Below are 25,491 nucleotides of genomic sequence, written 5' to 3'. Positions count from 1 at the left end.
GCGGGTACATGGAGTTAGGTCACAGATCAGCCATGATCTCATTGAATGGTGGAACAGGCTCGAGGGGCTAAATAGCCAACTGCTGTTCCCATGTTCCTAAGCACCGGCATAGACCGGTTGGGCTGAATGGTCTGTTTCTATGCTGTAAAGTTTATGTTAGTGTTGCTGGTTACATTAATACTTTGATAGGCCCCAGCTGCTGCTTTGCTCTCCATGCCCAAGCTACAGGGAGCTTTGTTTTGTCCTATTGTGTTCCAGCATTCCAGCTAGAGACGGCGTTTATTTTTAGCCAGGTTTATCAGCTGCAGCGTCACTACGAGGAAAACACTTTTACTGTCACGGAGAGAGTGAGCGAGATTCAGCTTTCTAAAAACTAAATTTTAAAAAAAACAACTTCTTCTGGAGAAGAAACTCAATGGGGAACTACAAATCCAGGCCGAACCAGACCTGCACGGGTAAAACAATCTTTGTGTGACAGAATTTAATGTTGGTGTGAAGATTAAATGGGTAACACTGGGAACATGAGTCCTTGAAGGGTTTGCCAGTCCTGTGAGTGAAGCAGGTGTCAAGGCTTTTTTTCGAGGTTGTTGAACAGTCAGGCAGGCCAATCCTTTCTGTAATGTTGTATTAATATTTACTGTTTAGCTCCCCCCGTGGGGATAGCTCTGTGCTTTTACCCATTCAATAGCTGAGCCTTCTAGTCCGAGGTTTGAGAGTCAGTCTGTGCTGACCCAATGCGCCCATTTCCCATGGGTCTAATTACGAATGGTCAGCCTGCACCCGTCAATATTGGGGGATTCTGTATGGGACAGGGAGAGCTAATTTACATATGTTAATGCAGGACAGGGAGAGCTAATTTACATATAATGCGGACAGGATGAGTTAATTTACATATGTTAATACAGGACAGTGTGAGCTAATTTACATATGTCAATGCAGGACAGAGAGCTAATTTGCATATGTTAATACAGGCCAGGGAGAGCTAATTTACATATGTTAATGCAGGACAGGGAGAGCTAATTTACATATAATGTGGGACAGGATGAGTTAATTTACATATAATGTGGGACAGGATGAGTTAATTTACATATGTTAATGCAGGACAGTGTGAGCTAATTTACATATGTTAACGCAGGACAGGGAGAGCTAATTTGCATATGTTAATACAGGCCAGGGAGAGCTAATTTACATTTGTTAATGCGGGAGAGAGTGAGATAATTTATGTATGTTAATGCAGGAAAGGGCAATCTTATTTACACTTGTTAGTGCAGGATAGGGAGACCTAATTTAAAAATGTTAATGTGGGACAGCCTGAGCTCATTTACATATGTTAATGCAGGACAGGGACGGCTAAGTTAAACATGTTAATGCAGGAAAGGGTGAGCTAATTTACATAAGTTAATGCAAGACAGTGTGAGAAAACTTTGTTTAATAATGCTCCTGTAAAGCGCCTTGGGACGTTTTGCTACATTAAAGGCGCTATATAAATACAAATTGTTGTTGTTATGTTAATGCAGCACAGGGAGAGCTAAATTACAAACCTTAATGCAGGCTAGGACAATCTAATTTACATATGTTAATGCAGGACAGTGCGTGATAGTTTACATATGTTAATGCAGGACAGTGCAACCAATTTACACATGTCAATGCAGAGCAGTGATCACTAATTTACATATGCTAATACAGGACAGCGAGAGCTAATTTACATATGTTGATGAAGGCCTGGGAGAGGTAATTTACATATGTCAGTGCAGGGCGATGAGCTAATTTACATGTCAATGAAGGTCAAGGATAGCTAATTTACATATGCTTATTGTTTTTTTTTGGGTGGAGGCGTTTACCTGCCCCGATGTTTTACGTCTCGGCAGTAGTCACGTGACGTAGAGTGCGTTAAGCCGATTGGAGAATCTAGGCTTCAGCGTCCATGTTGGTAGGTGAAGACTGCCTCACGTAGGTGAGGTACCGGAGGGTTACTGGTGCCCACGGTACTGTAACCCGGCAAGGAGTCTGCACCTTCAGCAGGATAAGGAAGAAGAAAGAACTTTCATTTATATAGCGACTTTCATGTCCTCAGGATGTCCCAAAACGCTTCGCAGCCAATGAAGCACTTTTGAAGTGTAGTCGCTGTTGTAATGTAGGAAATGATGGTGGTTGAGGGATAGATATTGGCCAGGACACCGGGGACAACTCCCCTGCTCTTCTTCGAAATAGTGGCCATGGGAACTTTTACGTCCACCTAAGAGGGCAGACGGGGCCTCGGTTTAACGTCTCATCAGACGTACCTCTGACAGTGCAGCACTCCCTCAGTACTGCACTGGGACTGTCGGCCCAGATTAAGTCTCTGGAGTGGGACTTGAACCCACAAAATTCTGGCTTGGTGGCGAGAGTGCTGCCCACTGAGCCACGGCTGACACTCCTTCTCAGGAGGAGAAGGAAAGAGAGGAAGTTGTTGAGAAAAAAATAACCTTTTTTGAAATGTCCTGTTTTCCGCCAGATGAATGGAAGAAGAAAGTAAGTGAATCCTATGCTGTGGTGATGGAGAAACTGGAGGACGACCTGTGTATTAAAGAAAGTGAGCTGCTCGAGCTCAAGCACGTTTTCAGGTGAGGAGAAAAAGGCGGATATTGATTTGAGTCTCTTTGGAATTTTTTTTAAGGCTACATATAGTGACCCCGCTATTCCAGGCCCGAATGGAGATGATGGGCTAATTCCCCCGTCAATCATGCCTGGAGACCGCACTGCTATAAGTGACTGGGATTGATTCTACGCACAAAGTTTGTATTATGTAACTATCCTCCACTCACTGCATTTTGCTGGAGAAATAATCCTGCTTTTATCAGGAGACTTTGCTGTAGTTTTGGTCATGAGTCCTGTTTGCTGTAGTTGGTAGAGACTCTGTTTAAATAGACTCTGTTTGCTGAGTAAATAGACTTTGCTGTGAGTCCTGCTGTAAGTCCCCGCTCCGCTCCCAACTCATTGGTTGACACAGTGGTGTCACTGTTTTTTTAAATCAGACTTAATTCCTGGTTAGGTCGCTTCATGATTTCACCGACGGATAGCTAAGGCTTGGGCGCCAATGGTGGGGCAAAGAGAGGGGAGATGCACAAGAGACCAGAGAGTTGGCGAAGGAAGATCGTTATAATGCTGGAAGAGGATAGAGAGTTGGAGAGGGGTGACACCATGGAGAGATTTAATGAAGGATGAAAATTTTAAAGTTGAGGCATTGGGTGACCTGGATCTAGGTAAGTAAGGACAGTAAGTATTGTGTCCAATTCTAGGCTCCATATTTTAGGAAGAATGCCAAGGCCTTAGAGAGGGTGCAGAGGAGATTTACTAGAATGGTACCAGGGATGAGGGTCTTCAGTTTAATGGAGAGACTGGAGAAGCTGGGATTGTTCTCCTTAGAGCAGAGAAGGTTATGGGGAGATTTAATAGAGGTGTTCAAAATCATGAAGTGTTTTGATAGAGTAAATAAGGAGAAACTGTTTCCATTGGCAGGAGGGTCGGTAACCAGAGGACACAGATTTAAGATAATTGGCAAAAGAACCAGAGAGGAGATGAGGAGAAATATTTTTACCCAGCGAGCTTTTATGATCTGGAATGCATTGCCTGATTGGGTGGTGGAAGCAGATTCTATAATAACTTTAAAAAGGGAATCGGATAAATACTTGTAAAGGGAATATTTGCAGGGCTATGGGGAAAGAGCGAGGGAGTGGGACTAATTGGATAGCCCTTTCAAAGAGCCGACACAGGCACAATGGGCCAAATGGCCTCCTTCTGTGCTGTGTGATTCTATGATTCGATGACAGAGGTGATGGGTGAGCGGGACTTGGTGTGGAATAAGATAAGGGCAGCAGAGTTTTGCTACAATCAAGTCTAGAGGTGACAAAGGCATGGAAGAGGATTTCAGTGGCAGATGGGTTTAGGTACAGGCAAAGGTGGGTGATGTTACTCATGTAGAAGTGGGCGGTCTTTCTGATTCGGCCTGAGACAGTTGACGGGACACTGAGGTGTCGGGCGAGGTTGGGATCAGGCTTGGCCACGATGACGTCCATGGTCAAATAGTCTGGCAGCACTCCAGTGAATATTGGGCACTTGGACAGCGTATGGAAAATGACCACTGCTCATTTATGGGAAACAATCGCTTCAGGAGGGGAGTTGGAGAAACTGGAAGGGAAGAAAAAGAAACAGGTTTTGGTGCGAATAAAACATATATTTTCTGCGGTGTGACGTTCGGTGATACTGTGTTGAACCCTGGGAAATATTTTTCTCTCCAGTTCAGACGAAGCCTTCAGTAAAGTAAACATGAACTACCGGACAAAGAGTGGCCTATCCCTTCTTCACCTCTGCTGCATTTGTGAAGGTGAGTTACCTCTAGACGCAACTATTCCAATGCTCTCCTGCCCGGCCTCCAAACCTTCCAGCCTCCGTAAACTTGTGCTCATCCAAAACTCTGCTGCCCGTTATCCTAACTCGCACCAAGTCCCGTTCAACCATCACCCCCTGTGCTCGCTGACCTACATTGGCTCCCGGTCCACCAGAGCCTCGATTTTTAAATTCTCATCCTTGTTTTCAAATCCCTCCATGACCTCGCCCTCTCCCTATCTCTGTAACCTCCTCCAGCCCTACAATCCTCCGAGATCTCTGCGTTCCTCCAATTCTGGCCTCTTGCGCATTCCCGATTTTAATCGCTCCACCATTGGCGGCCGTGCCTTCAGCTGCCTAGGCCCTAAGCTCTGGAATTCCCTCCCTAAACCTCCCCACCTCTCCCCCTCTCTCTCCTCCTTTGAGACGCTCCTTAAAACCTACCTCTTTGACCCAGCTTATGGTCACCTGTCCTAATATCTCCTTATGTGGCCCGGAGTTAAATTTTGTTTGATAATCACTCCTGGGAAGCACTTGGGACGTTTTACTACGTTAAAGGCGCTATATAAATGCAAGTTGTTGTTGAGAATTGATGTTCCCAATGAAGGGGGCTTCCAATCCCAAATCCTGGATCTAATTGGTAGACTTATGGATCTGCCTGTAATGTGCCAAGTTGACTTTAGGACATATGTTTGGCTCTGTACAGTCATTCATTTCCCCTCGTGCAGTTTCCCCCAGGACTTTCTGCTCATTACGTTAATTTCAATGCAACCTATTGTTCCTTGAAAGGTAATAAGGCCCACGTCAGGACTCTGATGCTGAAAGGCCTACGCCCATCAAGGCTGACGAGGAACGGATTCACGGCACTTCATCTGGCTGCTTTCAAGGTCAGTGTGAGAAAACACGGTCCCTTCGAGTGAATAGAGGAATATCCTCGAGCTTCATCCGCTCCAGGGGGATTTAAATTTAACATTGTAATCTGTAAAATGTGTAACATAGGAACAGGAGGAGGCCATTCAGGCCCTCGAACCTGTTCTGCCATTTAATTAGATCATGGCTTGATCTAATTGAAGCCATTGTTTCCACATCCCTTAATACCCTCGCCTAACAAAAATCTATCCATTTCAGTTTTGAAATTTTCAATTGACCCCCAGCCTCACCCTTGGGGGAGGGAGTTCCAGGCTACCTACCCTTGGGGGAGGGAGTTCCAGGCTACCTACCCTTGGGGGAGGGAGTTCCAGGCTACCTACCCTTGGGGGAGGGAGTTCCAGGCTACCTACCCTTGGGGGAGGGAGTTCCAGGCTACCTACCCTTGAGGGAGGGAGTTCCAGGCTACCTACCCTATCAAATCCTGTAATCATTTTAAACACCTCAATCAGATCACCCCTTGATATTCTATATTCAAGGGAATACAAGCCAAGTTTATGCAACCTGTCCTCATAATTTAGCCATTTTAGCCCCGGTATCAATCTGGTGAATCTGCACTGCACCCACTCCGAGGCCAATATATCCTTCCTGAGGATATTTTATATCAGTGCACACTTCCTGTGGTTAGCGTTTTTCCATTATAAATTCCTGTCCAGATTTAGAATGTAAACCTGTCACGCTGTAGTTACACCCTCCCACCAGCGATGGCGTGGTAGCGCCTCCATTTTGTGTCTCCCAGCTCCTCAGGCTGTGTAGCAGAGAAAGTCTCCTCTTCTCCAACCAACCCTACATCTCCGCTTCCCAAATTGCCATTAGTTTTGCTATTGAGCTCTAAGTAATAATATCAAATCAAAATAATATTTACAAATAACGACACAACAGGGTGTGGATTATGTCTGTGCAACTCTGGTCCAATTATTTCCTGCCCTTTAAGCACCCAAAGACTACACTGAATAAAAACAAATCCCACTCCACGTCTGATTATTCTATCACTGACTTCCCACCACCGCTCTCCTCATTGATCCCCAATGTCAAAGAGTACCAGGATCTTTCCCTTGCCCCCCACCCCAGCCCCTGTAAAAAAAAAAATCAAACAATGGTGTTAATATCTCTCCAACGCTTAATCCCTGTTCTCAACAGGTATCAATCCAATTCCTTTTAAAGGTATCATTTGACCTCCAGGTGGCTCAGTGGGTAGCACTCTGCCTCTGGGCTAGAAAGTTGTGGGTTCAAGTCCCACTACACAGATATCAGCATATAATCCAGGCTGACTCTCCCAGTTGAAATACTGAGGGAATGATGTGCTGTCTTTCAGATGAGACATTAAACTGTCTGCGCTCTCAGGTGGATGTAAAAGATCCCATGGCACCTTTTGAAGAAGAGCACCTGTTCTCCCAGGTGCCCTGTCCAATATTTATCCCTCAACCAACATCTTTAAAAACAGATTATCTCGATTTGCTGGTTGTGGGATCTTGCTGTGCGCAAATTGGCTGCTGTGTTTCCTACATTACAACTGTGACTACACTTCAAAAAGTATTTCATTGGCTGTAAAGCACTTTGGGATGTCCTGAGGTCGTGAAAGGTGCTGCAGAAGTGCAAGATCTTTCTTTCTAATCAATGTAGTCTACTTCAAGGTCATTCTTTTGTGCTAAAACATTGAATTGTTCGATAATTTGAATTGAGCAACCTAAATAATACAGCAAAGTGGGAATCTAGAGTTGAAAACATTGAAATGGTCAGATAATCGGAGTTAAACAACTTCGAATGTAGAGTATCTATCGGAGAAAAACCTTTACTAAGGTAAAACCTTTTCTGATACCTAACTTTGCTCAGGCTTGTGATTCTTGTACTTGACGATAGCTCCATTAAAAGTTTTAATAAAGTACTTTCACATGAATGTGTTCAGTGTTCCTGCAGTAATAGAAAGAAAGACTCGCATTAACACAGCACCTTTCACAACCTCGGGACGTCCCAAAGCACTCACAGCCAATGAAATACTTTGTAAAGTGCAGTCATTGTTGTAATGTAGGAAACGCGGCAGCCAATTTGCGCACAACAAGATCCCACAAACAGCAATGTGATAAAAGACCAGATAATCTGTTTTTTAGTGATGTTGGTTGAGGGTTAAATATTGGCCAGGACTCCCCTGCTCTTCTTCAAAATTGTGTCATGCAACCTTTTATGTCCACCAGAGAGGGCAGACGGGGCCTCGGTTTAACATCTCATCCGAAAGACGCACCTCCAACAGTGCAGCACTCCCTCAATACTGGCACTGGGGAGTGTCAACCTGGATTGTGCACTCAAGTCTTGGGAGTGGGACTTGAACCCACAACCTTCTGACTCAGAGGCGAGAGTGCTGCCCACTGCGCCACAGCTAGGGTCGAAGTTACTGAGAGCGAAATTATTTGACAAGCACACTTACTGCATTCATGTGCCAGTCCTCTGCTGTTTGAATGGAAGGGTACACATAAGGTGCTCTCTAAATAGAGCTCGCCCTAGGCCGTGACAAACTCCAGCTTTTAGACTGTCGACCATCGCGGTCTCTGAATGAAAGTCTCCTCGATGCTATGGAAGAACAGAGGGATTTGGAGGGACAGGTTCACGGGCAGCTCCTGTGGCTGTTATCACAAACGGTATAGAATAATCAGGGTACCATAGTGTAGCGGGTACGTTACTGGGCGAGTAACCCAGAGGCGAGACTGCTATCCACTGAGCCAAGGCTTAATGTTACTCTGTGCGATTACTTTGTGAGAATTGGGCTTCGTTGGGAGTCTTGACGAACGTGGAACATAAAAGCATCGTTTGTTGCTAACTTGATTTGATCTTCAGGCCAATGCGGAGCTGATCACTTCCCTGCTCCACGGTGGGGCCGATATTCAGCAGGTCGGGTACGGAGCCCTCATGGCCCTTCACATCGCGGCAATCGCCGGACACGATGAGGTAAAGGCCTCGCTCTCTAAACAACACCAACTTGCATTTATATAACACCTTTAACGTAGTAAAAACGTCCCTCAACGTAACATCGCCCGTCTCCGCCCCTGCCTCAGCCCATCTGCTGCTGAAACCCTCATCCGTGCCTTTGTTACCTCTAGACTCGACTATTCCAATGCTCTCCTGGCCGGCCTCCCATCTTCCACCATCGGTAAACTCCAGCTCATCCAAAACTCTGCCTCCCGTATCCTAACTCACTCCAAGTCCCGTTCTCCCGTCACCTCTGCGCTCGCTGACCTACGTTGGCTCCCGGTCCGGCAAAGCCTCGATTTAAAATTCCACATCTTTGTTTTCAAATCCCTCCCTGGCCTCGCCCCTCCCTATCTCTGTAACCTCCTCCAGCCCTACAACCCTCCGAGATCTCTGCGCTCCTCCAATTCTGGCCTCTCGCACATCCCTGATTTTAATCGCTCCACCATTGGCGGCCGTGCCTTCAGCTGCCTGGGCCCGAAGCTCTGGAATTCCCTCCCTCTGCCTCTCTCTCTCTCCTCCTTTAAGACGCTCCTTAAAACCTACCTCTTTGACCAAGCTTTTGGTCACCTGTCCTAACACCTCCTTACGTGGCTCGGTGTCAAATTTTATCTGATAATCGCTCCTGTGAAGCGCCTTGGGACATTTTACTACATTAAAGGCGCTGTATAAATGCAAGTTGTTGTTGTTACATGTTTTATGTGACAGTTTATTGGTGGTTTGTGTGTGTGTGAGGAACCAGCCAAGGTCCAGGAATGTACACCAGCACCCCCTGACAGTTCAGGTTGGTAATGCCAATGTTTTCCTATATTACAACAGTGACGACACTTCAAAAATGCTCCATTGGCTGCAAAGAACTTTAGGATGTCCTGAGGTTGCGAAGGAAGCTATATGAATGCAAGTTCGTTCTTTTTTATTATTATTATGTAACTGAGCCGCACAGTCAGAGAGTCCGCCAGTCCCATTCCCAGTTTGCGCTGAAGCAACAGATCTCGACCGGCGGGAGACTGCAGTTGGCGTCAGTGTCACTGAGCTAGGGAGAGAGAAAAGTTCCGACAAGGGTCTACGTTCCCGATTGCCGCCTGGGAGACTCTCCGCCGGAAAGTACCCGAGGGACGGAATGCCGGGCGAGGGCAGCTTGGCTGCGATGCCGCCTGCAGTCGAATAGCCTCCTCTCCGCGTTCACCGTCTAGGTTTCACGATACGCTGAAGGGTGACAGGCGCCCATGAACCCAGGCACCAGGCCATCCTCAGCGAGGAGAGGAGCGGAGAAAATTGGAAAGGGAGACAAAACAAGGGAGACACCACCCTGTCCCCATTGTGTTTCACCTCCAACCATTGCATTTTCTTTCCCAGTTCCTCGTTCTAATCCTCTCTGGTTATTTCCCCACAGACTGTCGAAATCCTATTACAACATGGAGCTTACGTCAATGTACAGGATGCTGTCTTCTTCACTCCTTTACATATCGCTGCTTACTTTGGTCATGAACAGGTAAAGGTGTAGCTGGCCGTGGGTCACAGACAGGCACTTTATCATGTGATCTTTAACAGAGAAGGACAGAAAGCCGAGGAAAACGTGTTCATAGTTGACTGTACTGTCCACAAGCTTGTATCATTGTTAAGTTAAACTTGTATGGTTAGACTGCACTTGGAGCACTGTGCACAATTCTGGTCTCTGTATACCTTGGTTAGACCGCACTTGGAGCACTGTGAACAGTTCTGGCCTCTGTATACCTTGGTTAGACCGCACTTGGAGCACTGTGAACAGTTCTGGCCTCCATATACCTTGGTTAGACTGCACTTGGAGCACTGTGCACAATTCTGGTCTCCATATACCTTGGTTAGACCACACTTGGAGCACTGTGCACAGTTCTGGTCTCCATATTATAAAAAGGATATAGAGGCACTGGAGAAGGTGCAAAAACGATTTACAAGGATGATACCAGAACTGAGAGGTTATACCTATCAGGAAAGACTGAACAGGTTGGGGCTCTTTTCTCTAGAAAAGAGAAGGCTGAGGGGTGACCTGATAGAGGTCTTTAAAATAATGAAAGGGTTTGATAGGGTAGACGTAGAGATGTTTCCATCTGTTGGAGAGACCAGAACTAGGGGCCATCAATTTAAGATAGTCACTAATAAATCCAATAGGGAATTCAGGAGAAACTTCTTTACCCAGAGAGTGGTGAGAATGTGGAACTCACCACCACAAGGAGCAGTTCAGGCAAATAGCACAGATGCCTTTAAGGGGAAGTTAGATAATGAGGGAGAAAGGAATAGAAGGATATGTTGATGGGGTTAAATGAGGTAAGGTGGGAAGAGGCTCGTGTGGAGCATAAACACCAGCATCGACCAGTTGGGCCAAATGGCCTGTATCTGTGCTGTCCATTCTATATAATCCTATGTATCATGAACTCTGTGCTGCCGATGCTTTTATTTTTCTTCAGGTGATCAGGCTGTTGTTGAAGTTTGGGGCCGATATTAATGTTAGCGGGGAGGTGGGAGACAGGCCACTGCACCTAGCCTGTGCCAAAGGGTTTCCCAACATCGTCAAGCTGCTGCTGACCGAGGACAGCAAAGCAGATGGTGAGACGTCACAGACAGGTTTAACCTTTGAACAAAATAGTTGCGTCGGCCTGTGATAATATTCGTGCTATATTAAGAGCGTTATCTAATATGACCACTTGTGTGTGGAATGTGGTGTGAGGAGAGAGTGGGAAGGCTCTGTAACAATTGCTGGAAGAGGCTAAACTCCATGGGGGGGTGGAGGGGGGAGTCCAGAACAAAGAGGGGCTTAACCTTAAAATCAGTGATAGGTCGTTCAGGGGTGATGTCAGGAAGCACTTCTTCACACAAAGGGGAGTGGAAATCTGGAACTAACTCCCCCTGCTGAGGCTGGGGGTCAATTTAAAATTTCAAAACTGAGATTGATAGATTTTTGTTAAGCGAGGGTATTAAGGGACCAAGGCGGGTAAATGGAGTTAAGATACAGATCAGCCATGATCTAATTGAATGGCTGAACAGGCTCGAGGGGCTGAATGGCCTCCTCCTGTTCCTGTGTTCCTTGTATGCAGCCTGCCGTGATGAGAGCCTGTCGGTGACCAGGAGCACAAGATCGGGCCTGTGCTAGAGTCGCAGCGGTCCTCGGGTAAGAGGGTCCGGGGGTCGGTCCGGGAGTCGGGGGTTGGGGTCAGTTTGGGGGTCAGGTCCAGTGTTCGGATCTTGGGGCGTCAGGATTGGTGTCGGGTCCGGGAGTCGGATCCGGGGACCGGGCCTGGGGTTCGGTCCCTGGGGTCAGGATTGGAATCAGGTCGGGGGTCGGGTCCGGTGGTCGGTCCCGGGAGACAGGATTGGGATCAGGTCAGGATTGGTGTCAGTTCGGGGCCTGGGGTTGGGCCGGAAGGTCGGGTCAGTTCAGGGGCCGGGATTGGGGTCAGGTCGGGGCCGGAAGGTGGGGTCAGTTCGGGGGCCGGGATTGGGGCCAGGGTTCGGGTCCAACCGGGGGTCGAATCCAGGATCAGGGTCAGGTCCCCTGCTGTCCTTCAGTAAGCAGGCCATCCTAACATAGTAGGTGCAGACGTTGCCTGGAATGTCCAAATGAACTTCCAGCATCTCAATTTGAGTTGTACGCAGGTAGCCCCACTTCACCAGTTGCGTCGTCTCAATCTAACCCACGTTTCCCAGGAGCTGGGCACCGCTGGTTTAACCTCTTCCCAGCTGCATTTATCTTAACATCATTTTAAAATTTAAATTACACCGAAATTCTACCGTGACCAGTCAGAAATTCCAAACCATGGTAATGATGGGTTTTATTGTTTTATCTCCAAGATTCTCAGTGCATACAACGAGCCATCAATTCATAAACTTGTACCGTTGACTTGGAACGAGCTGCCAGAGGCAGTAGTAGAGGCGGGTACAATTTTGTCTTTTAAAAAGCATTTGGACAGTTACATGGGTAAGATGGGTATAGAGGTATATGGGCCAAGTGCAGGCAATTGGGACTAGCTTAGTGGTATCAACTGGGCGACATGGACATGTTGGGCCGAAGGGCCTGTTTCCATGTTGTAAACTTCTATGATTCTATAATACTGACTGTTAGGGAATGGTGTTTTTACTCATAAATTTATACATTATTCCACAAGATAATAGGATTCAAAGGCATTTATTGGCTTTCATCGGAATTAAGCAAACAATGATAACTATTATTATCAATAAGTATCCTGATACAATGATTATTATTAATAATAACTACACATGTACAATGATAGCCAGTATTACCAGTAACTACACATGTACAATGATAGCCAGTATTACCAGTAACTACACATGTACAATGATAGCCAGTATTACCAGTAACTACACATGTACAATGATAACTATTATTACCAGTAACTACACATGTACAATTATAACTATTATTACCAATAACTACACACATACAATGATAACTATTATTACCAATAACTACGCATATACAATGATAAATATTATTACCAATATCTACACATACACAGTGATAACCATTACTAAAAATAATTAGATATATACTTGAGACACTTACAGTACAAGGTACCGGATAATTCTCCACGTCACAGGTTTCGAGCTCGAAGGGTTAACGGCTGGTCGACCCTTGTCGTTTGGCTGCAAAAACTTCAGTTTTAATTCCCCAAGCCTCACTCACACTCCCTGATTTTCCAGATCTATGGCAGGTGCCTTTTCAAGGCGAGAGCTAACAGAGACAGTTTCGTGGCCTCTCCTTATCAGCTAAGACACTGTCTGACTGGAATCCCTTTTACTAACTGAACATTGTGAACCGGAACTCACTTAAAAGCTAAAGTTAATGTAAAGAATTTAACCGTTTTCTTGCATAACAAAATGGCTGTCCCTTGTTGTCTGATGAATGTCATCGTTATATCTCCAAGAATACTAACCAAATGATTGTCTCCTGTTATCTGATGACCTCAGTTAATGCTCAGGACAATGAGGACCATTCACCCCTCCATTTTAGCTGCCGCTTTGGCCATCATGATATCGTGAAGTACTTGTTACAAGGCAACTTTGATGTGCAGCCCCACGCGGTGAATATCTACGGCGATACAGCTCTACACCTGTAAGTCGGCTGATTCATTCGCTTCATCGTTGCGTAGATTAACACTAAAAGCTAGTGAACGGATACGAAAAATAATTAAAAAGGCTAATGGAATGTTGGCCTTTATCTCAGGGGCTGGAATACAAAGGGGAGGAAGTGATGTTCCAGCTGTACAGAGCTCTGGTCAGACCACATCTGGAGACTGGGTTCAGTTCTGGGCACCGCACCTCAGGAAGGATATATTGGCCTTGGAGAGGGTGCAGCGCAGATTCACCAGAATGATACGGGGGCTAAAAGGGTTAAATTATGAGGACAATTAGCATAGACCAGGCTTGTATTCCCTTGAGCACAGAAGATTAAGGGACGATTAAAGCAGTTGATAGGGTAGCTAGAGAGAAATCATTTCCTCTGGTGGGGGGAGTCCAGAACAAGGGGGCACAATCTTAAAATTAGAGCTCGGCCGTTCAGGGGTGATGTCAGGAAGCATTTCTTCACACAAAGGGGAGTGGAAATCTGGAACTCTCTTCCCCCAAAAAGCTGTTGAGGCTGGGGGGTCAATTGAAAATTTCAAAACTGAGATAGATAGATTTTGTCAGGTAAGGGTATCATGGGTTATGAAACCAAGGCGGGTAGATGGAGTTAAGATACAGATCCGCCATGATCTAATTGAATGGTGGAACAAGCTCAAGGGGCTGAATGGCCTACTGCTGTTCCTATGTTCCTAGATTCGCCTGTGCTGGAAATGAATGGTGTTGCTGCGGTTTTTTTGATCCTCAGGGCTTGTTACAATGGCAAACTGGACGTGGCCAAAGAACTCATCCAACTGTCGGGGACCGAAAGCTTGACGAAGGAAAACATTGTCAGTGAAACCTCTTTCCACAGGTGGGATACCTGACGTAGGGAGTGCCGGGTCTTTTGCTGCGTGCTCATTTATTGTTTCACACGGAGCAGGAATTGCTTGAGATTTACTCTTTGCAACTTTGACCGCAGCTCCTGTACTTATGGGAAGGACCTTGAACTGGTCAAGTTTCTGATCAGCCAGAATGCCATGAGCATAAATCATCAAGGAAGGGATGGACATACTGGTAAGACATTGTCCCAGTGGGTGAGAGGTATTTTGGTAGGAAGAATAAGGGGGCCACACACTCCTTGTAAAATAAGAGCCTAAATTGGATAGTGGAGCAAAGGGATCTGGGGGTACAGATTCACAAATCACTAGAAGTGGTGACGCAGGTTAATAAGGCCATAAAAAAAAGCAAACCAAGCACTGGGGTTCATTTCTAGAGGGATAAAATTGAAAAGCAGAGAAGCTATGTTAAATTTGTATCGAACCTTGGTTAGACCACACTTGGAGCACTGTGCACAGTTCTGGTCTCCATATTATAAAAAGGATATAGAGGCATTGGAGAAGGTGCAAAAAAGATTTACAAGGATGACACCAGAACTGAGAGGTTATACCTATCAGGAAAGATTGAACAGGCTGGGGCTCTTTTTTCTCTAGAAAAGAGAAGGCTGAGGGGTGACCTGATAGAGGTCTTTAAGATTATGAAGGGGTTTGATAGGGTAGATGTAGAGAAGATGATTCCACTTGTGGGGGAGCCCAAAACTAGGGGTCATAAATATAAAATAGTAACTAATAAATCCAGTGGGGAATTCAGGAGAAACTTCTTTACTCAGAGAGTGGTTAGAATGTTGCACTCGCTCCCACAAGGAGTAGTTGAGGCGAATAGCATAGAAGAATTTAAGAGGAAGCTGGATAAACACATGGAATAGGAGGTTATGCCGATAGGGTGAGATGAAGAAGGATGGGAGGAGGCTCCTGTGGAGTATAAACACCAGCATAGACCAGTTGGGTCGAATGGCCTGTTTCTGAGCTGTAAATTCCATGTAATTCTATGTATCCAGCGGATATAGTTATACCTGGATTTCTAGAAGACAGTTAATAAAGTTCCACTTGTGAGACTTTTGAGGAAGTTTAAGGCTCGTGGAATTAATTGCGGATCAGTTATTTGGACTGATGGCTGTTTGGGCAGAAGAAGCAGAAGGTGATGGTCAATGGGAAAAAAACATTTTAATGGGCAGATTCCAAATCATGGGATGTTCACACTGTTCATTAATTGTGATATGAATGTGTTGGTGAATTCAAGCTATGTGACAAGACAAAAAATATAAAGGAGATAATGCGCATTCAGAGAGATCTGGAGTAAAGTATCCGAGCTAAGGAAGGGCGTACAGAGAGGAGGCAGGTTGCGTATTTTAAGTTAGAAGAAGCAAAGGGAAAACGTTCAGAGCAGCATTGACCAGACGAGTATCAATAAAAGAAGGGCGATATAGGTTTTGACATTATGCAGTAAAGATAATTCAAGTGGATTGAACAGGAAGAAGGAAACATGTTCTTGATGAAAGAGTGTCATTGATCAAAGATTTCAACATGATTATTGATCATTTACTGAAATTTTCCAGTCCATGTGAAGCTGTTGTCACTCAATCCGGGGGAAAACTCTCCAGTGGCTGGAGTCATACCTAGCACAAAGGAAGATGGTCGTGTTTGTTGGAGGCCAATCATCTCAGCACCAGGACATTGCTGCAGGAGTTCCTCGGGGCAGTGTCCTTGGCCCAACCATCTTCAGCTGCTTCATCAATGACAACATCCAGGCTTGGGCTGATATGTGGCAAGTAACATTCGCGCCAGACAAGTGCCAGGCAATGACCATCTCCAACAAGAGAGAGTCTAACCACCTCCCCTTGACATTCAACGGCATTACCATCGCCGAATCCCCAACCAACAACATCCTAGGGGGTCACCATTGACCAGAAACTTAACTGGACCAGCCATATAAATACTGTGGCTACAAGAGCAGGTCAGAGGCTGGGTATTCTGTGGCAAGTGACTCACCTCCTGACTCCCCAAAGCCTTTCCACCATCTACAAGGCACAAGTCAGGAGTGTGATGGAATACTCTCCACTTGCCTGAATGAGTGCAGCTCCAACAACACTCAAGAAGCTCGACACCATCCAGGACAAAGCAGCCCGCTTGATTGGCACCCCATCCACCACCCTAAACATTCACTCCCTTCACCACCGCGCACATTGGATGCAGTGTGTACCATCTACAGGATGCGCTGCAGCAACTTGCCAAGGCTTCTTCGACAGCACCTCCCAAACCCATGACCTCTACCACCTAGAAGGATAAGAGCAGCAGGCACATGGGAACAACACCACCTGCATGTTCCCCTCCAAGTCACACTCCATCCTGACTTGGAAATATATCGCCGTTCCTTCATCGTCGCTGGGTCAAAATCCTGGAACTCCCTTCCTAACAGCACTGTGGGAGAACCTTCACCACACGGACTGCAGCGGTTCAAGAAGGCGGCTCACCACCACCTTCTCAAGGGCAATTAGGGATGGGCAATAAATGCTGGCCTTGCCAGCGACGTCCACATCCCGTGAACGAATAAAAAAAAATCTCAAGTCCAGACCTCATTACAGTCTTGGTCCAAACATGGACAAAAGAGCTGAATTCGAGAGGTGAGGTGAGAGTGTCTGCCCTTGACATCAAGGCAGCATTTGACTGAGTGTGGCATCAAAGAGCCCTAGTAATATTGGTCAATGGGGATCACAGGAAAAACTCTCCAGTGGCTGGAGTCATACCTAGCACAAAGGAAGATGGTAGTGGTTGTTGGAGGCCAATCATCTCAGCCCCAGGATATTGCTGCAGGAGTTCCTCAGGGCAGTGTCCTAGGCCCAACCATCTTCAGCTGCTTCATCAATGACCTTCCCTCCATCATAAGGTCAGAAATGGGGACGTTCACTGATGACTGCAGTGTTCAGTTCCATTCGCAACCCCTCAGATAATGAAGCAGTCCGAGCCCGCATGCAGCAAGACCTGGACAACATCCAGGCTCAGGCTGATAGGTGGCAAGTAACTTTTGTATGAGAGAAGAACAAGCTAGACCAGAGATTTGAAAGGACATATTTTTCTCACCACAGGCTGTGTTGAAAGGACATATTTTTCTCACCACAGGCTGTTTCAAAAAGGAGCTGGATAAACATCTGGCAGAGAAATGCAAGGAAGATTATAGGAATAGGATTTGGCTCGGATGACCAATAGTAGACAAAATGGTAACTGTGCTGCTGGGGTTAGTGGGGCAGGTGTTGTTTGAGGAGTACAGAAGGGAGGGATTCAATATTGGAGATGTGCAAAAAAAGGATAAATGTTCCTGAGTTTTGTTTGATTATTCAAGATTTTCTCTCAGGGGTTTGAATGGGTGGGGTTCAGTCCATGACACAGTATGTTGTCCATGGTCTATGGAAGGAGCAAGCTTACTTGCCCAGCTAGCTTTATCCCATCCCATGCTTTTGATACTTTAAGGGTAAATTTTGAGAGGCTCTTCTCCCTACCTTTCCAACCTTGTCTGATGTCCGACGTCTCCCTCTCCAATATCCCCCTCTCTCCCCCACCATGTCCCTCGCGATCGTCCCCTCTCCGCCCCCCGATCACCCCCTCTCCGCCCCCCGATCACCCCCTCTCCGCCCCCCGATCGTCCCCTGTTCCCCCCCCCCGATCTTCCCATGTACCCCCCCCCCGATCTTCCCATGTACCCCCCCCCCGATCTTCCCATGTCCCCCCCCCCGATCTTCCCATGTCCCCCCCCCCCGATCTTCCCATGTCCCCCCCCCCCGATCTTCCCATGTCCCCCCCCCCCGATCTTCCCATGTCCCCCCCCCCCGATCTTCCCATGTCCCCCCCCCCCGATCTTCCCATGTCCCCCCCCCCCGATCTTCCCATGTCCCCCCCCCCCGATCTTCCCATGTCCCCCCCCCCCCGATCTTCCCATGTCCCCCCCCCCCCGATCTTCCCATGTCCCCCCCCCCCCGATCTTCCCATGTCCCCCCCCCCCCGATCTTCCCATGTCCCCCCCCCCGATCTTCCCATGTCCCCCCCCCCGATCTTCCCATGTCCCCCCCCCCGATCTTCCCATGTCCCCCCCCCCGATCTTCCCATGTCCCCCCCCCCGATCTTCCCATGTCCCCCCCCCGATCTTCCCATGTCCCCCCCCCCGATCTTCCCATGTCCCCCCCCCCGATCTTCCCATGTCCCCCCCCCCCGATCTTCCCATGTCCCCCCCCCCCCGATCTTCCCATGTCCCCCCCCCCGATCTTCCCATGTCCCCCCCCCCCCGATCTTCCCATGTCCCCCCCCCCCGATCTTCCCATGTCCCCCCCCCCCGATCTTCCCATGTCCCCCCCCCCCGATCTTCCCATGTCCCCCCCCCCCCGATCTTCCCATGTCCCCCCCCCCCCGATCTTCCCATGTCCCCCCCCCCCCGATCTTCCCATGTCCCCCCCCCCCCGATCTTCCCATGTCCCCCCCCCCGATCTTCCCATGTCCCCCCCCCCCCGATCTTCCCATGTCCCCCCCCCCGATCTTCCCATGTCCCCCACCCCGATCTTCCCATGTCCCCCACCCCGATCTTCCCATGTCCCCCACCCCGATCTTCCCATGTCCCCCCCCCGATCTTCCCATGTCCCCCCCCCGATCTTCCCATGTCCCCCCCCCGATCTTCCCATGTCCCCCACCCCGATCTTCCCATGTCCCCCACCCCGATCTTCCCATGTCCCCCACCCCGATCTTCCCATGTCCCCCACCCCGATCTTCCCATGTCCCCCACCCCGATCTTCCCATGTCCCCCACCCCGATCTTCCCATGTCCCCCCCCCGATCTTCCCATGTCCCCCCCCCCGATCTTCCCATGTCCCCCCCCCCGATCTTCCCATGTCCCCCCCCCCGATCTTCCCATGTCCCCCCCCCCGATCTTCCCATGTCCCCCCCCCCGATCTTCCCATGTCCCCCCCCCCCGATCTTCCCATGTCCCCCCCCCCCGATCTTCCCATGTCCCCCCCCCCCGATCTTCCCATGTCCCCCCCCCCCGATCTTCCCATGTCCCCCCCCCCCCGATCTTCCCATGTCCCCCCCCCCCCGATCTTCCCATGTCCCCCCCCCCCCGATCTTCCCATGTCCCCCCCCCCCCGATCTTCCCATGTCCCCCCCCCCCCGATCTTCCCATGTCTCCCCCCCCCCCGATCTTCCCATGTCTCCCCCCCCCCGATCTTCCCATGTCTCCCCCCCCCCCCCCCCCCGATCTTCCCATGTCTCCCCCCCCCGATCTTCCCATGTCTCCTCCCCCCCCCGATCTTCCCATGTCTCCTCCCCCCCCCGATCTTCCCATGTCTTCCCCCCCCCCCCCCGATCTTCCCATGTCTTCCCCCCCGATCTTCCCATGTCTCCCCCCCCCCCCGATCTTCCCATGTCTCCCCCCCACCCCCCCCGATCTTCCCATGCCTCCCCCCCCCCCCCCGATCTTCCCATGCCTCCCCCCCCCCCCCGATCTTCCCATGCCTTCCCCCCCCCCCCCGATCTTCCCATGTCTCCCCCCCCCGATCTTCCCATGTCTCCCCCCCCCCCCGATCTTCCCATGTCTCCTCCCCCCCCCCGATCTTCCCATGTCTCCTCCCCCCCCCCGATCTTCCCATGTCCCCCCCCCCCCCCGATCTTCCCATGTCTCCCCCCCCCCGATCTTCCCATGTCTCCCCCCCCCCGATCTTCCCATGTCTCCCCCCCCCCGATCTTCCCATGTCTCCCCCCCCCCGATCTTCCCATGTCTCCTCCCCCCCCCCCGATCTTCCCATGTCTCCTCCCCCCCCCCGATCTTCCCATGTCTCCTCCCCCCCCCCCCGATCTTCCCATGTCTCCTCCCCCCCCCCCCGATCTTCCCATGTCTCTCTCTCCCCCCCCCCCAGTCAATCATGCTTGCTGCCAGGCGTGAAACCCAGAAACAACTTTAATCACCATCAATTACACCGTGATCGCGTCGGAAACGGTGAGTTTTGTTTATTCGGGTTTGCCATGCACAACTTGATACCCCCCCCCCCCACCCCCCCCGCCCGCTGCCAACCCGCCACCATTTCACAATCGAGCCCGAAGAGTCTGTTTGCTCTGCGATTGGCCATGGGAAGGCTGGGTGCCGCGAGGGTGGGCGTGTCGGGTGACCAATGGCGGGAGCATGGGGGCGGGGCGGTTGGAGGTCGGGAGGTCAATCTCCAGAAACGCGTCCAACCAGAGTTGGCAACCCTATATACTAGGTGACGCGTGAAGCCTCCATAAGGCCTCTCAAACTTAACGCTCCACCATTGCCAAGTGTTACTGAGCTCTGGTTTTACACCCAGGTCTGCACAGTGCCTGCTACCATGGCCACATTCGTCTGGTGCAGTTCTTATTGGACAGTGGAGCTGACATGAATTTGGTGGCCTCTGACCCCAGCCGTGCCAGTGGTGAGAAGGATGAGCAAACCTGCCTCATGTGGGCTTACGAGAAAGGTACGTGAGCTGCTGTCACATCGTGTTTTGATGACGCAGTCAATGTCGACCATGGCTCAGTGGGTAGCCCTTCTGACTCTGAACCGCGAAGGTCGTGGATTCAAGTCCCATTCCAGACATTTGAGCACAAAATCCACGCTGATACGTCAGTGCAGTACTGAGGGAGTGCTGCACTGTCAGAGGGTCAGTGCTGAGGGAACGCTGCACTGTCGGAGAGTCAGTGCTGAGGGAGCGCTGCACTGTCGGAGAGTCAGTGCTGAGGGAGTGCTGCACTGTCGGAGGGTCAGTGCTGAGGGAGTGCTGCACTGTCGGAGGGTCAGTGCTGAGGGAGCGCTGCACTGTCGGAGGGTCAGTGCTGAGGGAGCGCTGCACTGTCGGAGGGTCAGTGCTGAGGGAGCGCTGCACTGTCGGAGGGTCAGTGCTGAGGGAGCGCTGCACTGTCGGAGGGTCAGTGCTGAGGGAGCGCTGCACTGTCGGAGGGTCAGTGCTGAGGGAGCGCTGCACTGTCTGAGGATCAGTGCTGAGGGAGCGCTGCACTGTCGGAGAGTCAGTGCTGAGGGAGCGCTGCACTGTCGGAGGGTCAGTGCTGAGTGAGCGCTGCACTGTCGGAGGGTCAGTGCTGAGTGAGCGCTGCACTGTCGGAGGGTCAGTGCTGAGGGAGCGCTGCACTGTCGGAGGGTCAGTGCTGAGGGAGCGCTGCACTGTCGGAGGGTCAGTGCTGAGGGAGCGCTGCACTGTCGGAGGGTCAGTGCTGAGGGAGCGCTGCACTGTCGGAGGGTCAGTGCTGAGGGAGCGCTGCACTGTCGGAGGGTCAGTGCTGAGGGAGCGCTGCACTGTCGGAGGGTCAGTGCTGAGGGAGCGCGGCACTGTCGGAGGCGCCATCTTGCGGATGAGACGTTAAACCAAGGCCCTGTCTGCCCCCTCAGGTGGATGTAGAAGATCCCAGGGCCACTATTTCGAAGACGAGCTCAACCAATATCACTAAAACCGATTAATTGGTTATTTATCTTATTGCTGTTTGTGGGATCTTGCTGTGCACAAATTGGCTACTGCGTTTTCCTACATTTCAACAGTGACTACACTTCAAAAGTACTTAATTGGCTGTAAAGCGCTTTGGGAGTTCCTGAGGTTGTCAAAGGCACTGTATAAAAGCAAGTCTTTCTTAATCCTAAAATGCTGGAATTTGTCACAGTGCTTAGACGCAGAACATGCATGACAAATTAATTGCAAACGTTGCTTTGCATCTGGAGAGTTCCCAGCTGATGTTGTCCCTGTTCTTTGTCCAGGTCACGATGCCATAGTGACTCTGCTTAAGCATTATAAAAGACCTGAGGATGAATCTCCTTGCAATGAGTATTCCCAACCCGGCGGAGGTAAATGCACGAATTTGAGATTATTACACTTCACCTCTGTAGTAATGCAAGGTATTGAGATAGCACAAAATAAGAATCACAATCATTTTTACAACTTTATTTGAATTTGTTCAGTACATTAAGTGTCAGCCTTCGCTCAGTGGGCAACACTCTCGCCTCTGAGTCAGAAGATTATAGGTTCAAAGTCCCACTCCAGGGACTTGAGCATAAAATCTAGGCTGACACTCCCAGGGAGCGCCGCCCTGTCGGAGGGTCGGTACTGAGGGAGCGCCGCCCTGTCGGAGGGTCGGTACTGAGGGAGCGCCGCCCTGTCGGAGGGTCGGTACTGAGGGAGCGCCGCCCTGTCGGAGGGTCGGTACTGAGGGAGCGCCGCCCTGTCGGAGGGTCGGTACTGAGGGAGCGCCGCCCTGTCGGAGGGTCGGTACTGAGGGAGCGCCGCCCTGTCGGAGGGTCGGTACTGAGGGAGCGCCGCCCTGTCGGAGGGTCGGTACTGAGGGAGCGCCGCCCTGTCGGAGGGTCGGTACTGAGGGAGCGCCGCCCTGTCGGAGGGTCGGTACTGAGGGAGCGCCGCCCTGTCGGAGGGTCGGTACTGAGGGAGCGCCGCCCTGTCGGAGGGTCGGTACTGAGGGAGCGCCGCCCTGTCGGAGGGACGGTACTGAGGGAGCGCCGCCCTGTCGGAGGGACGGTACTGAGGGAGCGCCGCACTGTCGGAGGGACGGTACTGAGGGAGTGCTGCACTGTTGGAGGAGTCCTTCAGATGAGATGTTAAACCGAGGCCCCGTCTGCCCTCTCAGGTTGACGTAAATGATCCCATGGCTCAAAACGAAGAAGAGCAGGGGAATTCTCCTGGGGTCCCGGCCAATATTTATCCCTCAACCAACACATTTAAACAGAATATCTGATCATTTATTTCAATGCTCTTAATGGGACCTTGCTGTGTGCAAATTGGCTGCTGCGTTTCCTACATTACAACAGTGACCACACTTCAAAAGGACTTCATTCTTTCTATCTTTCCTTCTTTCTTTCGTGTAGAAAATCGAAATCAACAACAATATTAAACTTAACCCACCCTCGTTTCTTTCACAGATGGTTCCTATGTTTCTGTTCCGTCACCACTTGGGAAGATCAAAAGCATGACGAAAGGTGAGAAGATGCATGCCAGAGTGAGGGCATGTTTCAGTACCGAGACCTCAGCCGGCAAACTCGATGGGCAGGACCTCAAATGAAAGAAATAATGTGTCCATCACTTCCATTCAACTGAGACCCCATTAATAACAGGAAGATAGATTTTTGATGTAAGATTAACACTGACAGCTGTGCAATTGTATTTGTAAAAATTGGGCTCAACCCTTGTTAAAGGTCAAAAACCTTACAGACCGGAAGGTCCCAAGTTCAAAGCCCAGCCTGATCTGGGCCAGGATAACAGTAGGGGAGGTACAAACGGCCTCAGTGTTCCTAGGCTTTGTAAGCGGGGGGGAACAAATTCAGCCAGGTTTCTTGGTCCTGGTCGCTATCCAGTGACCCTCACTGGAAAGTACCATTGCTGTTCTTGCTTTATATTAATGACCTAGACTCGGGCATAGGGAGAACAATTTCAAAGTTTAAGGACGATACAAAACTCGGAAATGTAGTAAACAGTGAGGAGGATAGTAACAGACTTCAGGAGGACACGGACAGGCGGGTGAAATGGGCAGACACATGGCAGATGAAATTTAATACGGATAAGTGTGAAATAATGCACTTTGGGTGGAACAACATGGGGAGGCAGTATAATCTAAATGGTACTAATTTAAGGGGGGGGTGCAAGAGTAGAGGGATCTGGGGGTGCATACTCACAAATCTTTAAAGGTGGCAGGGCAAGTTGATAAGGCGGTTAAGAACGCGTATGGGATCTTGGGCTTTGTGAATAGGGGCATTGTTGGGTGGGCTCAGGCTGTCATGCCACCCACAGTCAAATCGGCTGATGGCACACATTGTCTAGGCTCACACAGGTACCGGAGCAGATAAAGGGCTCTAGAAAGGAGGCAGAGTCTTTAGGAGAAGAAAGGAAAAGATTAGAGGAAAATAATTTTAAAAAGAAATCCGAGATCTGTTCTTTGAGCCACACTTGTATCACTGCTCTGGGTAATAGAGGAGATTTCCCCCATATTTCCTCCATAATGTTGCCCCAATGTACATCATGGGGAAAGTGCAGGGTAATGGGATTAGACAGGCCTGCTGGAGAGATAGCTCAAACACGATGAGCCAAATGGCCCCTCCCTATCTCTGGAACCTCCTCCAGCCCTACAACCCTCCGAGATCTCTGCGCTCCTCCAATTCTGGCCTGCTGCGCATCCCCGATTTTAATCGCTCCACCATTGGCGGCCGTGCCTTCAGCTGCCTCGGCCCCGAGCTCTGGAATTCCCTCCCTAAACCTCTCCCCCTCTCCCCCTCTCTCTCTCCTCCTTTAAGACGCTCCTTAAAAACCACCTCTTTGACCAAGCTTTTGGTCACCTGTCCTAATATCTCCTTATGTGGCTCAGTGTCAAATGTTTGTTTGATAATGGCTCCTGTGACGTACCTTGGGACGTTAAAGGTGCTATATAAATGCGAGTTGTTGTTGCTCTTGTTGTGTACCGAATTCTCGGAGAATCTCTGATCACGCGGTCCCTTTCTTTTCCCCCATTCGCAGAAAAGGCCGATGTTCTCCTCCTGCGAGCCAGCCTTCCCTCTCACTTCCAACTTCAGCTGTCGGACATCAAGTTCCACGAAATTATCGGATCAGGTACAGACCCCGCCACACACACACACACACACACACACACACACACACACGCGCGTGCGCGATTGAAGCGGAACACGCTGGAAAGCGAATTTCGCTGAATTCCCGGCCGCAGGCTGCGACTGATCACCTTTTATCTGTCTGTTAGGTTCGTTTGGAAAAGTTTACAAAGGAAGATGCAGGAATAAAATTGTTGCCATTAAAAGGTAAGATCGTAATTGTGAGGGTCGGCAGGTACGGATCATTGAATAGAATAAGCTCATCATCAAAGCTATTATATAGAATTTTATATAATATTGAGAGTTTAAAACGCACTTGAGAGAGACCACAGAGAGCGGTTCCAGACTGGGCTTTTTATCACAGCAGGGGGGGGGGGGGTGGGGGGAGTGTGAAGAAGGAATTTCGATTGCCAGTGTAGATAAAAGAATACCTTTCCTTTGCAATACTGATTTTACACCCACCTGAGATGGCAGAAGGGTCATTGGTTTAACGTCTCACCCAAAAGACAGCACCTCCCACTGTGCGGCGCTCCCTCAGTGGGGTGTCGGCCAAGATTACGTGCTTAAGGCTCGAGAGCGGGGACTTGAACCCACAACCTTCTGATTCAGAGGCGAGAGTGCTACCCGCTGCGCCACGGCTGAC

The 25,491-nt window shown here is 49.6% G+C and overlaps 1 protein-coding gene across 2 annotated transcripts in view; it reads left to right on the top strand.

The window, feature by feature from the left end:
- tnni3k (TNNI3 interacting kinase) overlaps positions 1 to 25,491 on the top strand; it is a 77,379-nt gene that overhangs the window by 3,899 nt on the left and 47,989 nt on the right. Inside the window, exons 1-15 of one of the 2 annotated variants that reach the window (XM_067989780.1) lie at positions 334 to 455; positions 2,495 to 2,603; positions 4,278 to 4,363; positions 5,155 to 5,252; positions 8,122 to 8,232; positions 9,647 to 9,745; positions 10,698 to 10,836; positions 13,216 to 13,360; positions 14,117 to 14,221; positions 14,330 to 14,424; positions 20,566 to 20,715; positions 22,002 to 22,088; positions 23,175 to 23,231; positions 24,760 to 24,852; positions 24,998 to 25,055. In XM_067989780.1, the coding sequence (XP_067845881.1) occupies positions 416 to 455; positions 2,495 to 2,603; positions 4,278 to 4,363; positions 5,155 to 5,252; positions 8,122 to 8,232; positions 9,647 to 9,745; positions 10,698 to 10,836; positions 13,216 to 13,360; positions 14,117 to 14,221; positions 14,330 to 14,424; positions 20,566 to 20,715; positions 22,002 to 22,088; positions 23,175 to 23,231; positions 24,760 to 24,852; positions 24,998 to 25,055 (1,472 nt within the window). In that variant the 5' untranslated portion in view covers positions 334 to 415. Of the gene's footprint in view, positions 1 to 333; positions 456 to 2,494; positions 2,604 to 4,277; positions 4,364 to 5,154; positions 5,253 to 8,121; positions 8,233 to 9,646; positions 9,746 to 10,697; positions 10,837 to 13,215; positions 13,361 to 14,116; positions 14,222 to 14,329; positions 14,425 to 20,565; positions 20,716 to 22,001; positions 22,089 to 23,174; positions 23,232 to 24,759; positions 24,853 to 24,997; positions 25,056 to 25,491 lie in introns of those variants that run through there. The other variant, XM_067989779.1, reaches the window with a different exon arrangement.

The sequence above is a fragment of the Heptranchias perlo genome, chromosome 9 (genome assembly GCF_035084215.1).
Source record: "Heptranchias perlo isolate sHepPer1 chromosome 9, sHepPer1.hap1, whole genome shotgun sequence".
In the NCBI taxonomy this organism is placed as follows: Eukaryota; Metazoa; Chordata; class Chondrichthyes; order Hexanchiformes; family Hexanchidae; genus Heptranchias; species Heptranchias perlo.
Note: the sequence above shows the minus strand (reverse complement) of the source record. Positions and strands in the feature narration are given on the sequence as shown.